General features: G+C 55.1%; 1 protein-coding gene across 2 annotated transcripts; it reads right to left on the bottom strand.

Moving 5' to 3' along the window:
- Positions 1 to 670: 670 nt before the first annotated feature.
- On the bottom strand, positions 671 to 16575 carry LHX6 (LIM homeobox 6). 2 transcript variants are annotated; one of them, XM_026685881.2, is made up of 8 exons: positions 16446 to 16575; positions 16237 to 16358; positions 9226 to 9446; positions 5084 to 5184; positions 4903 to 4998; positions 4368 to 4542; positions 3688 to 3791; positions 671 to 2554 (listed from the first exon to the last, which is right to left on the bottom strand). In XM_026685881.2, exons 2-8 carry the CDS (start codon positions 16248 to 16250, stop codon positions 2534 to 2536), a joined length of 732 nt encoding a protein of 243 aa, XP_026541666.2. In that variant the 5' UTR covers positions 16251 to 16358; positions 16446 to 16575; the 3' UTR covers positions 671 to 2533. The 2 variants fall into 2 exon arrangements, with proteins under 2 accessions (XP_026541666.2, XP_087800090.1); XM_087943964.1 differs by lacking the exons at positions 16237 to 16358; positions 16446 to 16575 and adding an exon at positions 9963 to 11392.
- Between the last annotated feature and the right edge of the window lie 1412 nt (positions 16576 to 17987).

Raw genomic sequence — 17987 nt, forward strand, 5'->3', positions numbered from 1 at the left:
TTTTTTTTTTCTCAGAGCGATAGAAAATTCAAACGTATTCCCATAAAGGAAACTACCACCCTGTGCCGAATTCCAAAGCAAGGGATCGAGTTACACAGATTTTTGACTAATCTTAACTAATTGCTGGCCCCTCGGAACTAGGCTAGGAGTTTTTACACAGGGGGGTTGTGAGAAGGGAATGATGTGAGCGACTCCGTTCATATTTTAAATTCCCCCAATGTTGGAGGCTTCGTTTAGAGTAGATTATAGGCAAAAATAGAGATTTTTTTACGGGAAAAAATAGTCCAGCCTCCAGGAGGGTCTCTGAGCACGCACAGAGTTTGCCCGCCCAGGTCAGGGGGCACCTTTGCAGGGGGCATGTTGGCATGGGAGTGTTACTAAATGTAGGTAGACGGAGGGCTTTGCCCAGGGAGAAGACCTCGGCTAATGAGAGGCTGCTCTACAGAAGATCGATGTTCCTTTTTCTGGGGCAGGCCTTAATGTTCCAGAAACATCCATTTCACCAAGGAGAGGAATGGATCAAACATCCATTTAACGGTTTCCAGTTTTGCAAAACTGGAGTAAAATTTACCGTGTTTAAAAAGGAGGTCTTGGCTGCTTCCTAGACCTTTACAAGGAAGAAAAACGCAACCTTTGCTTGCAGGTTGAACAACAAGACAAAACCTTTTGTCTCTCCTCTGGGACTGACCTCCATCCCCACCCTTGGGCCCCTCCTCCTCCTCATCCAGCAGAGGGGCTGAAAGAGCAGCCCCCTCAAGGCCACCGCTTGACCCCACTCCCCCAGAGCAGTTGCCGTCCCTTGGAAAGAAAGGGCAGTTGAAACACACACACACACACACACACACAGAGCCATCAGGGAGGGTGACCTCTGTCCCCTCCGCAATTCAGCAGGGCGTCTTTGAGTCAGGAAGTTCAAGGGTCATTCCACACTGGCCCTTCTTCCCTGCACTCGCTGCCTCGGCCACCCAGGACCACCAAGAAACACACAACCGGGCGACTTCCTTCTCCAGGTCAAGCTCTCGGGGCGAATTCTCGGGAGCAGGTCGTGCTGGGCTCTTCTGTTGAAGGACCATCCAAACAGCACGGAACGAGACCACGAAGCGGCAGAACTGTTGGAAACGGGCTGTCATACCAAGAAAGAACATCTGTAGCTGCGGGTTGAATGGAGGGGTCCTTGGCTCTCTTGAGCTTGGTGGCTTTCTTGCAGACGTTTTCATGACCCAACTAGGCAACATCATCCATGCCATCATCGCCTGGGGAGAAGTGGTGGTGGAATCTGCCTAGATCGGGAGCTCTCCAGCGGGAGGGAGGGAAGGAGGGAGAGAGAGAGAGAGAGAGAACAATGCCTGGGTCTTTGGGTAAGAAGTCCTGGGAGAAAATGGAGCAGATCCATGCCATTCCAGCCAGCAAAGAGCAATGAGGTTGGTTGGGGAGAGGGGGTGTCCCTGTCCCAGGCCTGGGGGGGATGCCCCGATCAGGGCAATGCCTCTCCCAGCAGGGCCTTTTTGTCCAAAAAGACATTTCATGGGCCAGTCAACCCAGCAGCTGCCCAGCCTAGCAAGACGAAGCTTGAGGCTGCGAAGAAGGCGACAACGACCAGGGGCTCCACAGGCGGGAGAACAAGGCCAAGTGCTTTTGCTCGGTTGCTCCGTCCAGCACGACCTGAGAATGCCAAACGCCATTAAATAAGAGGGAGGGAGAGAGAAAGAGAGAGGGAAGTTCCAGTTCCCACTTTTTCTGTCCCCCCAAGTTTCCTTTCGAAAGTTCGAGGTTGCCACCAGAGGGTTTAAAAACGTTTTCCTCAGCTCTGCATGAAGGCGGAAGCCCCAATTCGTTGGATCTTACTGCCAAGATTTAGGGGGGAAGAGGCGTTTTTCCACCGGCTGCTGGGTGAGGAGATGAGAAGCATCCGTAAGAGTTTGACGAGCACTGGGAAGATCACCTCGCGGGGCAGGTCGAGACTCTGGTTTGAGTGCTGCAAAGCCCCGACAGTCCCCCCTCCCCCCCAAAAAACCAGATCAATGTTGCTTGCGGGGAGAATCAAAAGCCTCCAGAGTTGAAAAGGAACCAACTGAACAAGATCCGTGGTCTTCTCTGTTGAAATGGAGAAAGTTCCCACCTTCCCATCCGTGTTTCCATCGGACGGCTGAACGTCGAGACTAAACGTGCAGGCTTGATTCTTAGCTTGGAGGTCAACCTTCCTTGGATGAACACGTCCAGCCCAGGTGGCCCAGGGTCTGTCCTTTACGTTGGTTAAAACTTGCAGCAGGAGACAAGATCCGCCCACAGCCAGTCCCCCTTTTGCTTTGGTCACCCAGAGATAGGCCCTGCTCGGAGTCTTCCCACCCGATGAAGGATGCCACGGGGCAACGCCCAACGGCTGGTGGCCCCAGCCGTGGCAACCGAGATCCAAAAGCCAAGGCTGAGAAGACCTTGAGGGGGTGTTCCTCGGTGGCCAGGGATGGAACGGTCCGGCAGATCAAAAGCAGCAGCAGCGGCATCGCAAGTCCCGGGAATGGAGGAAAAGGAGGAATTAATACTGGAACAAGATCACCTGCCAAGAAAATCAAAGGGAAGCTTGGGAGGCATCATGGAAGAACAGTGGCAAGCTCCAGCTGATGGGGTGCCCTCAGAGGCCTTATTCCCCTGAGCCCCACAGAGGTGAGGAGGGGACCACTGATCTTCCCTCCCTCCCTCCCCAAGGCACGTTATGTCAGAGACACACACACACCCCGCTGGGAAGGTGGAGTCTGTGAGATCAGAGCAAAGCAGTGGAAGGTGGCAGGAGGTCTCTTCGCCCGGCTGGAGGAGCCTGAGATGAAGTCAACAGGAGGCTGCTAAGAGAGGCGAGAGTCCCTCTTCCTGAAGCTCAGCTCAAGATGTCTGAGGAGTCCTGAAGGCTCCTACCGGGGAGACCTCTCTCCATTCCCAGCCACCCGAGCAGCTGGTGCATGGGAGGCATCAAAAATGGAGAGATAAGGTTGATGGAAAAGCCATCCAGGAGAAGACTGGTCTCCTCCCAGGCCAGTTCCCTGGCACTCCCTGCCTAGATCTCCAGCACCCATTTCTAGGAGATGCTTGGGACTGCGCCGACTGTCTCCTCCCAGGCCAGCTCCCTGGCGTTCCCTGCCTAGATCTCCAGCACCCATTTCTAGGAGATGCTTGGGACTGTGCCGAGCCATGGCGCCCTATAATAGGCCTGCTCCCACCTCCAAAGGGAACGCGAGGAGTGGACCTGCGCCAAAGGCAGAGAGAGGAAAGGTAACACACGAGTCGAGCCCACATCCTCGTTACCTGAGGCTAAATTAGGAGCTGCCTTCCCACGCCCCAGCCCTCTTGGCACCCTCTTGGCGTCTTTCGGGACGCACGTCCGCCCACTCCCCACTCGGCCCTCCCACCAGGAAGGCAGACGAACAGCCAGGAATGACGGAGCTGGCCCTGGTTTCGTGCTTAGCCAGCGAGGGAGCTGAGCCTGAACAGCCAGAAGGAAGCGAAGGAGGGTAGGAAATGCCTTCTCCCCCCTTCCACTGGGAAAGGGGGAGACTTACTTTTGGACCCCAAATTCCAAAGGGGGGGGGAGAGGCGGTGCTTCTGGATCAGGGCTTTGGGGTGGGGGCTCCCCTCAGCATCACAGAGGGCCGCCGAAGCAGCCGTGGTTACGATCAGAGGCCGCCCCACCCTTCTTACCTTCTCCCCTCTACTGGAGAGGGCTCCATCCATGTCGGCTTTGAGGTGCACAGGGGAGGCGCCGTAGGGGAGGCGGCAGTGCATTTGTCCACACTGGACTTGGCCTGCAAAGAACAAGATACGACAACTTGGGATTCAGGGGGAGGGGGCATAAATGGACAGGTGCCCCCTCCCCCTGCATACAAGCCCCAGGGGCAGGGGGCGGGGGGACTGCCACAGACTGTGTGGGTTCGAAGGGGGAGAGAAACACAAAGTGTTCAGAAACCGTTGTTTGCTATCTTGTCGAGGAAGACTTCTAACGAGTGTGTTTACAGACACAATTACAAGCTTCCTTCCCTTTTTTGCTGCTCTGGTTTCGGGGGTTCATCCTGTATTGGGATGGAGGGACTGTGGTGCTCAATGCTCTGCAGCCCTCTGGTCTGGCAGGAAAGGGGGGGGGAACCCCTCTCACCCCTCCCCAAGAGGAGACCCGTTGATGCAGACAATCAAGAGCTGCCGGGGAGGCTGTGGGGAGGATGGGACCCTCGGCTTCTAACCTTCCTCCCCTTTTCTCTTGTTCTCCTCCTTGTGGTCTCCTTTCCACTTCCAGCAAAATAATCCCGGCAACGACTCAACTCAGCACCTCTACCCCGCCGCCCCATGCCCCCTGGAGGCCCGTTTTCCCCGTCTCCTCCACTTACTCTCTATGTAGCTGTGGAGGGTCACCATCCTGGCCCTCTCAGGACCACTGAACGGAGAGTAGTGGAGGTCTTCCGGCAGGACGGCAGGGAGGCGGGATTGGGAGCCCCCCGAGGGAGGCCCCGTGTGCTGAGGGGTGTGTTTTTTGTGCCGTGCTCTGCAATTCTGAAACCAAACCTGGGGAAAGAGGGAGGGTCTCAGATGGGGCAATTACTCTTATGAGTGAAGCACCTTCAGGGAGGTGGAAGCTGCAGAGGAAACGAAGCCCGCACAAAATCTTCCTTTGGACCAGCAGCTGGGGAGGGTGACCAACAGAAGAAGGAAGTGACCAGAAACCTCAGAAGTAGAGGACCAAGGAGCTGGCGGCCACCTCCCACTTCTGAACCAGCTGGTCTAAGGAGGAACCCCAATGTGCAGGGACCTCTGAGGTGGCTTGTTGTTCTTGCAGACGTTTCCTCCCCCAACTAGGTAACGTCATCAGGGCTAGGGAGGGGAAGCGGGGTTAATTCTGCCTATAAGCCGGAAGCAACCCCTCACCTGAATAACTCTCCTGCTGAGCCCGGTCATGTCTGCCAGCTTCTGCAGTGTCTGAGCGTCCGGATTGTTATCCTGAGCGAATTGGGCTTGCATGACCTATGTGGGGGAGGGGAAAGGTGTAAGGTGGGACCCCCCTCCCCAGCGATTTGGCATCCTCCCCACCTCCCAGGTCTCTCCGTACCTGCAGCTGCTCTGCCGTAAAGGAAGTCCGGGCTCGCTTGGCCGGCTTGGGCTGGCTGTCTTGCTCGGAGGGCACAGCCCCTTCCAAAGTGATGCCGTTCCCTGCAAGAGGAGAGGGGGGTGAGACTGACCTTGGGGAAGGGGAGGGAGGGGAGACACTGCAGGGCCTGGTTTATCTCCCAGCCGGGGCTTATGGGCAGGGAATCCAGCCCCCCCCCATCAGCTGAAGCCCCTGTTGGAGTCTGACTCCGAGGAAGAGGAGGAACAGCTGCCAGGGAGTGGGAGTGTGGGTCCAGAGGTTGTGGAGGAAACTGGAGAAGGGCACAGGCCAGCTGGGCATTCAGAGGAAGACCCAGGCCCATCCCCTCTTCATCCTAGGGCACGCAGGGAGGAGAGGATAAGGGAGAAACGTGAATGGCGTGGTCAATGGGGGAGGAAGGGGCCCTGATCCCCTTCATGCGCTGCAGCTGTGAGGACTGTTTTATAAGGACAAACTGCGCATGGCCCAGTGCTGGAAGCAAAGTGTGTTTTATTCTTGTCGGAGCTTATCTGTGTTTTGGCTTCCTCCCAACTGGGGTGGCTGCTGTTATCTGGTAGAAGTCTGCAATAAATCCTCCATGCCTGCCGTAGTAATTCCTTCACAGTGTGGTTTGTGTTTGTTTGTTTTTATTTTGAATTAACTTTACTTTGGGTGCGGACTGCATTTACTCCCTCCATAAACCGTTTTCTTTAAGAGTTTGATTTCCAGACGAGGATAATTGGACATTGGGACCAAGTTGGAGGCATTAAAGGAACTTTATTCTATTTTTGTGACTTGGTTATATTTGTGTCACCAAGTCACAAGACCCAAGCTGGGTCATCACAGCTGCGTTGCAACAGAAAGAGACAAGGAAAGCCTCCGGCCTTTCAGACGGACCTCTCCTGGCACAGATAGACTTCAGGGCATGCTGGAGGCTCCACCAACACATCTTTCTTTGGAGCCTTGAATTGCTGGGGCTGGGTCTCAATGTGGTGAGATTTACAGAGGAAACGAAGTCATTCACATCCCCTTCGTCTGGGAAGACTGCCCTGGAAGCCAACTCTGGCCCTTACGACTCTGCTTAATCTTTTTCCTTTTAACTGCTCCTATGTTTATCCTTCCTTTTGTGAGCTGCTCTGGATGGCCAGGTGAACTGAATCAATGAAATCCATCAAGAGAAAGGGGAGCGCTAAAGATTCCAGCATCAGCAGGCTTGCTCTTGAGTTTGGGGACGAGCCCCACTCGATGTCAGGCCGAAAGGAAAAGGGGGTTCCCACGGGATCAGCCACATGGCGCTTCGGAGTGCAGGGAGCAACCCAAGGGCCCGGGCAGCGTAAGAGAGAGAGCCATGGGCGGCGTGGGAACCCACCGGTGGCCGCGTTCCGCCGTCCCTCGCCCTCTCAAGAGGCTGGGTTGGAAGGCTCGGGAGGGAGGTGGCGATCTTGGCTCTCTCCTTCTCGTCTTGATTAATGGAAGCCAGCCTCAGCAACATCTGTTTATTTTCCTCTCTTTGGACGAACCGCGACGGGCAAAAATGGCTGTGCAAGAGTCGTCCCAGAGGGTTGGGGGTTACGCTCCAACAGACGGAGGGACAGACCAGCTTGTGTCCACTCCCAGGAGTCTGCAGATAAAAGTGCAGGCCATGCCCACTTGGCTGCCCACTGAGCTGACATGGGCCGGCGCCCTTGTAGGGAACCCCTGGCACCCAGGAAGCCTGGGAGGGAGGGAGCCACGGTTCCCAACCTACCGGGGCAGGAGTGGTTTGGAGGGAGGGACGCAGAGGCAGCCACCTTTGAAGCGCGCCCCTCTGCCACGATCTCCCGACTGGGTTGGGCCTCCAGCCCAAACAGGGAGCAAGAGAGAAGCTGACCTCAGCGGCCACCTGGGATGACCATGGAAGTCAAAGAGCTCCAAAAGGTGGCCAAAAGCCCTGCTGACATTGACCGGCTGACCTTTGAGGGTGGGAAGGCCCATCTCTTCTCATGCACACTTCCTAGAAGTTCTGCCAACCAGCCCTGAACCCCCTCTGCCTCTGTGGCTGGAAGACCCTGGAGAACAACCCTGGTGCTTCCTTGCTTGCCGCTCCTTCAACCACAACCCCCTTCGCTTCTGGCCTCCAAGGTGGGCCCTCTGCGTCTCCTTCCTCAGACAGGAGGTCAAGGAGACCCTGTCCCTCTCCTGCGGGGCCACCCAGAGAGCCTCTGGACCTGGGTCCAAATCCACGCCTAACCAGCTGCCGGGCCAGGCTGGCCAGGAGGAGGAGGAGGAGGATGCGCCACAACCCGGCGGCTCAGACGCCCAGCCCGCTTTGGCATCTTGTTTTGATTTTGTTTTCATCTCCTTGCTTAAACCTTGTAAACAGAAACATTGATTATTTTCATTTTCAGATTTCCCCTCCTTCGCCTTCCCCTTTCTCAAAATCGTTTCCATCTGCTGTGGGAGGAGGGCCCATGTGCGCTCTCTCTCTCTCTCTCTCTCTCTCTCTCTCTCTCTCATTTGCTCAAAGAGAGAAAATTCTCTTTTGAGTTTGTTTTTTTTAAATAACTTTTTAACACTTGAGCAAAGTTCTGTCTCCCGGGAATCCCATGCGCCTGTTCGTCTTGAAAAGAAGGAAGCCCCAGTTGGGTCAAGCCAACTTAGCCAAACCTGGTCTTTTCTCTTCATCTTTGTCAAAAAAAAAAAAAAACACCTGAAAAAGGGAACGTTTTATGACGCCCGCGGAACCCCTTCCAAATAACCACACTAATGGAGAACCCAGGCCTGGCCTGCGATTTCTAAAAGAGAGCAATTCAAAGTAAATCCAAGATACACTCCAGCTTAGACGTGGAATCACATTTAATGGTCTCGACTTAAGCAAAGACCAATGTGCGTCCAGGCATGAGGGGGCAACTGAGTGGAGCCCCCTCGTGGTTGTTATGTTACAGTGCTCAGCGGCTACTGTATTGCCTGCATTTCGCGTTGAAATGTTTTACTTGTTTGAACCTGACAGGGCTTGGAGTGTGGTTGGAGATTTTATTGTTTGTGTTTGGGCTGTGGGGCTGCCCAGAGCCACATTGTTAAGAGTTGGGAGGAGAGGGAGGGGGGGTTTATAAATCTGGTTAAGAATAGATCAATAGAAAAGTCATCAGCAGGCTGGGTCAGCTTTAATCCCTAGTCAAGGACCTCCCCTGCTGCCTCCCTTGATCATAGGTGAAATGCAATTGTGCATTTCATGTAACAAATAGCTCGAGTGGTTCAAGAAGAGAAGCTCAAATAAAAGGATGAAATGCATGCCACAGAAGAGGGGGGGGAAACCCCGCAGCTTTGTTCTGTGTAGAGTCAAGTCTAATTCTGTATAGGCCCCAAGGACTTTTTAGAATCATGGCATGCCTGCTCCATTGTCAAGGAACTGGAGAAAAGCCAGAAGGTTGTAGGACTTGACTAACCCTTCAAGAGGGAACTCCAAGCTTTGGTTGACTCCTTTCATAAGACCTCCAACCCCAAGGCCTTAAAACCCCAAACAGAAATAAGGACCTCCTTTGCTGCTTCTACACCCACACTACTGTCTCACTTCCCCTCCAACAAAAAGTCGCCCTCTCCATTTTGCCTCCTGGGTGCAAGTCAAAAGCGGACACCCCAAATCTTCTCAACTCAACTCAACTCTCTCCATATCATCCCACTGAGCTCCTGGGACACCTTGGCACATCTTGAACTCATCAGAGGAGACCCGGTCAGCCAATCTCCACCCTGCCAGCTTTGCCAGGTGCCCACATTCGCTTCTGGGCATTTTTTTAAACTGTTTGGATTTTGTCAAGGGCCAAGTAGCCCACATCCAACACTCATATCCTAAAGACCCACCCACCATTCAGGAAGGAAAACAACACCAAGTGGGAATTTCTGCCAAGTGTTAAGAGCCTGTCAAATCCTGTTTTTTTCTCACTTCCTTGGTGGTTAGAAGTTGGATGGATGGAGCGCTTTCTACTCACAAAGGCATCTTACTCTTGGCCTAAGCCAAACAGATGTGAGGGAAGGGAAGACTTGAGGAGGTTCTTGAGACCTTCATGGAGGAGACCACGCAATCGAGCATGGTGGCCACACCAGGGCCACAAAGCACCAGGGAGAGCGAGACGAGACCTTCAACCTACCGTTCTCTGCTGCGCGCTTCAGGTTCTCCACCATGGTGTCGTAGTGAATCCGGCATAGCACCTTCTCCTCCACCAGGCCAAACTCTTCCCCGGTGGACAGCTGCCTCTTGCAAGAGAAGCAGGCGAAGCAGGCCAGGTGGTAGGCGTTGCCCCGAGCCCTCCGCACCCAGTCGCTGGCGTAGATCTGCCTCCCGCAGCGGGCGCATTTGGTACCAAACCGACTGAAAAGGAGAGGAGAAGCCGAATGGCTACCACTGTCCAAAACCGGGGTCATTTTGTTTTTCGTCTTCCAATGTTTCTGCCCCAAATGCAGACATGCCAAAACCCCGGGGCATCTAAATGGCAGGATCTGCAAAACATCACCCACTCGGCCACCCTCGACCTCAAAGGGGTGACCTACCCAAATGGGGCGATAAATATTAGTTTGCAGAAAAGCAGTTTGTACCATCAACTCAGATCGCTTTTGAGGGCTAGCCGGAAAACCAGATATTGTGAGAATTTAAAAAGAACAACAACAACAACTTTAAGGAAAGGGCAGCAGCCGAGCTAGTTAAAACTGCCCCTTTTATGACAAATGTCATAAAAGAGGCTGAAATCACAGGGAGGCTGCGAGGATCCCAAAATAGGGGGCCTCTAGTTATTTTCTTGCAGGAAGAATTTTTTTCAGTCCCGGTTCAAAATTGCCTTGGCTTCCCTTTCATTAAAGCACAAAGGCAGACAAGATTCTAGCTGCTCACCAGCTTTCTTGCAGAAGGCATCAAAGGAATAACAGCTGGATGTTCACCCTCTTCACTGGGGGGGGTCCGTCCTCTGTGTTTCTGCCCGTCCCCAAATTTTATAGGGGTGCCCCAGTCTGAAACAGCCCCGTGCTGGTCCTTCTTTGCAGACGGTTGTAGGGCACCCAAAGAGTGTTCCATCTAGAAGGACCCTTGCAAGCTTCACGGGCTTCCCTCCCATTCAAAACTTCCCTCTGCTAGACACCAGTCACCCCCCCTTCCCACAGTGGGGGTGGGGCGGAGTAGGGAGGTGGGCTTTGCTTTCTTTACCTTCCCCTCCTTGGAAGGAGTCTAACGAAAGGAAGAGCCGAGGAAAAGAATGCATGCACAATGCATTCATTGGCTCACTTGTTGGAGCGATCACAGGTGGCTTGGAAGCGCAAGGCACACAGATGCTGGGCAGGAGATGTTGAGGTCTGGCCACCTTCTGACACTTCCCCTCCACTGGCTAACTTCCTGAGCCTTTGCACAAGGGGAGCCAGAGCAGAGCCAAGCAGAGCCGAAGGTCCTCGTTGCAGAAATTAAAAACGGCAAAGCTCTCAAGATTCAGCTCCCCCACAAAAAATACAGCTGTGTCAGACTGGCTTCTGGCAAAAACCACCCAAGATACCACTTTGGTATTTATTTATTATTTAACCAAAGACAGAGAAATGGGGAGAGCTGATGAGGCCCCCAAACCACGGTCAGTAACAAGCGACTGAAATTGGTCCTGGAGAACATCGCCTGAGTTGGCACCTATCTGACCCTCCATCCTTTTGGCCCAAAGGATACAGAAAAACTGGGAAAAAAACAACAACCCCACATATTAAAAAGGTTTGGTGCCAGAGCAAACTCAATGCCAGCGGTTTGTTAATTTTTAATTTTTCTTTGGAGGGGGTGGGGGTGGAAGCAGAAAAATGGAGGGACCAATAGCTAATTTCTTGCACATGGGGAAGTAATGGGATGCTTATTTTAGATGCCCCCACAAACAAAGAGCCCTGATAATTAATTTTTCATTCCTGCTTTGGGAAAAGGCCAGATCTTTGTCAACAAAATAGCTGCTCTTTCAGACTGTATTAAAGACAAAAGGTTTTGGTGTTTTTTTTGTTAAATTTATACCACCTATCTCACTCTGCAACCCTATCTTAACTAGAAGTTGCCAAGGTTCTCAGTTAATATATTTCAATACATTGATTATATCTGATATTCACTGCAGATGACATTTTCATATAATTAATAGCATTACTTAATTATGTCTTTCTGCATTCTCTGTCTCACACATGCCTTTCTAAAGACTATCTTCCTTTTTAACAGGAGATTAGACTAATATATTTGCCCAAATGTTTAACAAAGAATTCTATCCTTGTAAAACTTGTCCTGTTATGGACACGGTCCTTTAAAGTGCTTTAAAAAGAAAATAAAAAATTCAAAGCCATTTTGAAGAATCATTAAGTACCAGAAGAAGAAAAAAAACAACAACCTGGCAGATGCTAAAGAAGCCAAAATAAATATGACACAGTCATCATTTCTCTTAAAACAAGGCAGGCCAAATATCCTGGTTTAAGGAGCCTCCCAGCCCAAACAAGGTGGAGCATCAGCAAGTCCAAGGTGAGAGGCCACCGAAATCACCCAGTCTAACTGCCCTCCCTGAAATTCTCCTGCAGCTCTCGCTCGGCAGATCTGACAATAGCAAAAAAAGGCCCTGCTTTCAGGTTTAAATTAGCACTTCTCTGCACTTCAGTTTGGCACCAGGCGAAATCAGGATGCGTTTAATTTAAACAAAAGCCTCTAGAACCCGTTTTGAACGCCAGCACTTAGCGTGAAAGAAGCTGGGATAAAAAGGAACACGCTTAAAGAAAAGAAAGGGAAAAAAAATATGCTCGGGACCCGAAAGACTTCCAGAGTAAAAGCAGCTCCAATTTTTATAAGAAACTCAGGCAGGCTCTGTCCACACTGACTCTGCTGTGATGCCGTTGAAAGGATTTGGAGGGTGAGGACTGAATAACAGAATAAAGTAGAGAAACTGGTTCCTCCACCTAAGACCATCACACAAAAACAGTGCTCCTGCTTGCAAAGACCCACATAACTCACATCTCTGGCACACCACAGAACCCCTTCCATCTAAAACTCTCGGTTCTGCTTCTCTGTCTCACAAATGGTAGATTCCCCCCCACACACACCCAAGCAGCCCTGAATTAACCTTTCTCCTCTCTATTTAATGCTGGAAATTGCCTTTAACACAACTTGAAAGAATTCCCTTCTTTTGCTTTCTTTTTGGGGAAAAAAATGTGAACATAAAAAAAGGACTATATCATGAATAATAAACCGTCGTCTCCTGTACTAAGAAGAAATTCCACTGTCCCAAATGGGTCTCCCTAAATAACTACAGGATAGGGGCCACACCGTAACTCCTCTGTTCCCAGGTACCACGGCTTCCCTCCCTTCCGTTAATAATAGCCTTGCACGGAACTACCCTGTAAATCCACAATGGGCTAAACACCTCAACAGACAGACAATATTTTGGATTCCAAAATCTTTCAGTAACGTTATCCCCCGACCCTCCAAAAAATATTATCCAGAATTTCAAGAAACCACCACAGCTATCTCAGGATATTCCCCAAATTCCAAATCTCATAATTATGAATTGATTTTCAAACCTATATTGCCAACCTGATTTAAAAAAAAAAACCTTTCCTCAATCCTAGGGACAATTTTATGAACCTGGAACCTGGAAGGACTATCTATCTATCTATCTATCTATCTATCTATCTATCTATCTATCTACCTACCTACCTACCTACCTACCTACCTACCTACCTACTCTACCTCTCTATCTCCATCTCTATCTCTATCTATCTATCTATCTATCTATCTATTTATCTATCATCTATGTATCTCTGTATCAGATAGATAGATAGATAGATAGATAGATAGATAGATAGATAGATAGATAGATAGATAGATAGATATAGTTATATATAGTTATATATGTTATATATAGTTATATAGATATAAACACACACTGCAAGGGAGGAACCAGACTTCTGTTCTCCTAACTTACTAATAATATTATTTCAATAATTTTAAACTGCTGGCGGCTGCCATCGTGAAGGTATCCTCCAATTTTACAGACAGAAATCTTAGCCCAAGAATTAATCCTCCATCACCCATCTTAATATCCCAAAACAAGGCAATGAATAGAAAGCTTTCCCTCTTGTGCGTTTCCTTTTTCCTTTTCCATTATTTGGGGGCAAGGAATTAACTGGAAACCCCCCAAAAATGGGGCAAAAGAGAGGTGTGTGTTTTTTTAAAAAAAAAAGTTACCCCAGGGGGACTGCTAATATTAGAAATGACGTCTTGCCGGCTCTCTTCAATTAACGCTGCCAAGTTCCTTTTTCTGCGGAGCGCGAGGGAGCCTTCCAATATGCGAGCGGGTTCACGGAGGAAAAGCCCACGGGTGGGCAGCTCCCTGGGCACCCTAGAGGCTCCGAAGGATCTTCCCAGCCTGACAGGGCAATCGGCAGAGCTTGCCAAGAGGCTCGAAATAAGGAAGGCGGCCCTTCTGGGGGGGGGGGTCCTGTTCCCCGCTTCCTTTTCGGGGTTCTCTCCCGGGGGTTTCCCAGGCGGCACCTTGGTTGGGGGAGCACCAGGGCCAGCACTGCACTCAGATCAGTTCCTCTCCAGATATCGCCATCAGACACGGCTGGGTTCTCCCCACCACCACCGCCCCACAACTAGGATCACCCGGGACGAGTTCAGCACCTTCACTTTTAAGTCCTTCGGGGTTTCGGGAGAGGCGGAAAAGGAGGGAACGACTCCAGAAGCCCCGAAGGACGCCGCGGCCGAGGCTGGAGTCGACCGCGGAAATTTCTCTCTCTCTCTCTCTCTCTCTCTCTCTCTCTCTTCCCCCCACCTCTCTCTCACCTGGCCCGGAGCGCAAACCCCACCGTCCGTCCCCCCCACCTCTGCGGCGCGCTCTCCGCCATCCCCCGCGAGGCCAAAGCGCTCCCCGGTCAGGAAGCCGGCAGGACCGGCGATCCCCACCGGGTAAGGGTCCCGATTCCGCCCCGCCGCCTCCCTTTGCCTTCGGGAGGGGTATCGGGGGTCTTAAGGCAGCGCCTCTCCGCAGGGCCGTCGCCCGGCCGCCGCTCTTGGCAGAGCCCGGCCGGGAGCGCGCTCGAGCCTCCGTGACCCGGCTCCCTTCGGGCCGTGGGAAGCTCTTGCCCGACCCGGGCCAGACCGGGATTTTAACGCGGGTTTCCTCAAGCTGGTTTCCGGAGTTGGCCCGACCCTCCGAGGGTGCCACGCAGAGCGGGCCGCGCTGGGTTCGCTGAAGGTTTCCAGGTTGAAAAGACCTCCCAACCCGCCGTCCTTTCCGTCGAGGGGATTTCTCAGGGGTCCCTTTCTAAATGCGGGAGCTTCACCCACACCCGCCGCAAAGCGCTGACGACCACCGAAGGGGTTGCGGCGCTGTCTCTCCACCGACCTCGGAAAAGATCCGCTTTCCCAGGAGGAAAAAAAAAAGCAGAGCTGGGAGAAAAAAACGCACCCACCCGCCGTTTAAAAATGGAGAGGGGGACGGAGATTCCTAGCCGGAGAGCGGCGGTTCCGGTCCGACCCGTCCCACGTGCGAAATCCGATCCGAATTGAGTCAAGCGACCAAAAGCGCCCGGTTGCCCCTTTCTTGCCCTCCCCACCGGCATTAAACGCGCTCTCCCCCCTTAATCCCAAAAGGCGGCTTGTTTTAGAAGCGGAAAGGAGGCGCCGCCGCAAGAACCCAGAAGCGACCCCTCTTCCCACCTGCCGGGCGAGAGAGGAAAGGAAACGGACAGGTCCGCCGGTCGGAATTCAACGAAATAAAGCGGTTCGCGAAACAAAACCGGCCGTCGAAGAACTACCAAGGAACTTGGAGGAGATTCTGACCGAGGGGGAGTCGGGCCTGCCACGCCGGGGCAGTCAGGTCGGTCCTTCCGTAGAAAACTGACTTGCCAAAGCCGCGTTTCGTTCTCTTCCTTCCGAGCGCGCAAAAAGAGGCGCGCGAAGAGGCGCATCTCCCGGCGGCGAAGCGCTCAACTTTTAATTACTACCGTATTTGGGGAAGCGGATTTTTTCCCCCTCCCGCCACTGCAGGGCAAACGGAAGAGAAGGGGAGGAGGTGGCCCAGGCCAAGGGAAGGGGGTCCGCGACGAATCCGGATTCGTTCCGAATCTTCCGAACGAAACCTCTTCGGAAAAGGGTGAGACAGACCCGCGCCCTTCGTAAACCCGCGGAGAGGAGGCGGGAAGGAAAGCCGACTGCACCCTCCGCCAGGACCCTAGGAATTTGGGGTCCCTGGATCAGTTCCCCTCGAAAAGCCCAGCGCCCTCGGACAGCGCCTGCTCCCCAGGATCCGTTCGCCTGCCTCCCCTTCTCGATGGGCCTGCAGGTGGGTCGGCCGGCCGGCCGGCGGTCCCCAAAGGCTGCGGCGGAGAGCGCCTTTCCCGGCCCATCGGGGCCGGAAGCGGTGCGCCCTTTCGGGTCTTCCAACCGGGCCGCTCAAATTCCAGAATTTGGCGAGGGCGACGCCAAGATGCTCAAAAGGGTCCGCTTCCACTTCCAGGGCTCCGAGGCAGAGAGCCAGAAGCGGAGCGAGGGGGAAAAGACGGGGGTGGGGAGGCGGCGTTGGGGTCCTGGAATCGGCCTCCAGTCACCGCAGTGGGAGGAGATTGCCGGCACCGCAATTAAGCTCCCTTTCCCCCCCCGCGCTGACTTTTTTTGCCCCGCCGCAGACGAGATCGGGAGGGCGAGCCGGGCTGCGGGCGCTTCGGGGGTCTGGGCCGCGGGGCGAGGGGGGCAGCGCAGGCCTCCGCGGCTCGTGGCTTTTCTCTGGTGCTCCTCCGTCTCTTTCCAGGGAGGGGTCCGCGCTTAGCAGCCCCCGCCCCCAGCTGCAGCGAGCCTTCCGCTTGGCCTGCAGGGGCCGTCCCCAGGGAAAGCGGCTGCTTGTCGGCTCGGCTCCTTTCCCACGGTCGGCGGCGGAGTTCACGGAAGGAGGCGAGCAGAGGGCTCCATCCGGAGCAAAGCGAGCGGCCAGGGCCGAGCAAAGCGGGGAGAAGCCGGCTCCACCGTCGCCTTTCTGGTGGGGACCCGCACCGACGGTGGCCAAGCGAGGCCGGCCGGCCGCCCCTCCCGGGCCTGGGCTCCCGGGCGCCTCGCCCTCCCTCCCGGCGCGGCCCACACGGGCTCCCAGGGCCGCCGCCGCCTGCCGCCGCCCGCCTACCTGAAGTAGTCCATCTTGCAGAAAATCTCCTGGTTCTTGACGTAGCAGCTGCTCTGCTGGCGGAGCGGCGTCCGGCAGACCGAGCACTCCAGGCAGCGGGCGTGCCAGGTTAGGTTGTTCACCTGCGGGCGACGGAGAAGCGCGCTAGGCGAGGCCCGGCCCGGCCCGGCCCTGCCCTCCCCGCTCCCGGCCCGCCCGAGCGCCCTTACCTTCAGCAGGTAGCGGTCCACGATCTCCAGGCCGCAGCTGGAGCAGACGCTCTTGGCCCCCGGCGGCAGCGAGGACGAGGCGGAGGAAGGCGGCGAGCAGACGGACGGCGTGGACGGGGTGCTGGCGCCCGAGCGCGCCTCCTCTTTCTCCAGGGCGCCGGCCAGCGCCTCCCCGTCGGGCTGGGCCTGCGGGAGCCCGAGAAAGCGAGCGGCGGGGTCAGCCGCGGTGAGCCTCCACCCCCGCACCCCTAGCCCGCCAAGAGCCGGGCTTCGTCCTCCCCGTCGGAGGCTTACCATGGCGGAGGAGAGCGGTGGCGGCGGCGGTGGGGCTGGCGGCAGCCGTGGGGCTCCGTCCGTGGGGCTCCAGCCCCCCACCTACAGCCGCCCCGTCCGGACGACGGAGCCCAACTTCGGAGCGGCCATGGGGCTCGGCGTCCAGCGACGAGCGAGGCGCAAAGCGCGGCGCGTCTGAACCAGCCAGCGGTGGCGGCGGGAGGGGAGGGCGGGGGAGGAGAGAGAGGCGCGGGCGGTGGGGTGGTGGGGGAGGGAGGGAGGGAAGGAGAGCACCTCGGGCAGCGGCTCCGGAGGCAACCGCAGCGCGCCCGCTCGCTCTGCCCAGCCAGAACCGCAGCGGCACCAGCCGCGCCTCCGCCGCGCCTCCTCCTTGCTTCCCCAAGTCGCCGCCCCGAAGCACCTGCATTTAGCCCCGCCGCCGGGCCGGAGAGGCGCGCGCGCACCTGGCAATCAGCCTGGCTTGGGTGGGTGGGGGGGGGGCGCGCGTGGGGGGCGCAAGGACCGCAGGCCAGGCTTTCCTGCGCCCCTCTCGCTGCCCTTGCTCTCCCTCCAACGATGGGACCCCCCCCTCCCCAAATAAGAGAAGGGCACCGCTCTCCTCCAAGAGGTTACAAGCCTCTCCATTCCTCCCCTCCCTCCAAAATTTCCTGGCGCTCAACAACAACCCCCCCTCTCCCAACCACCAGCGGCAACAGATACCTGGAAAGGGGGGGACCGAGACCTCATCCACTGGAAGGCCCCCTCCCCACTCGCAAACGGGACATCCACACACATTGGACCAAGCCCAAGCCCAAACTGCAGGGCAGGAAAGGGGGCTCCTGGTGACCAGTTTCCCCAGGCTAGACCAACAAGGAGCCCCGTCCAGTCCTCCCCCTCCCGAGGGACCCGCTTCTCCTCCGAAGACCCGGGCAGCCTGGTTCCCTCCTGGCCCAGATCTCTTCTTCTCTTCTCCCTTCTCGGACTTCAGCCCACCTGCTTCCCAGGCGCAGAGCCTCACCTCAGCCGGGGGCTGCTCGCCTGGGGGCTCATTCTTCCACAATGTGGGGGGCACCATAAGGAGCTCCCCTCTGCAGCTGCACAGACAGGACTCACTCACTGCCCGCTGGCAGAGAGGATTTTTTCCCCTCCTTCCCCCCTTTTCTGCCTGGGTCGATTCTCTCCCCCCCCACACACACCGCCTCCTCCAAGTTCCTCCTTCCTTGCTTGCGGCTAAACAGGGCGAGGATGAAGGAGAGGCCAGGAGCAGCA

This window comes from Notechis scutatus, chromosome 15, assembly GCF_049901735.1.
Source record: "Notechis scutatus isolate UNSWTSFEM ecotype Mainland chromosome 15, rNotScu1.2, whole genome shotgun sequence".
Taxonomy (NCBI): domain Eukaryota; kingdom Metazoa; phylum Chordata; class Lepidosauria; order Squamata; family Elapidae; genus Notechis; species Notechis scutatus.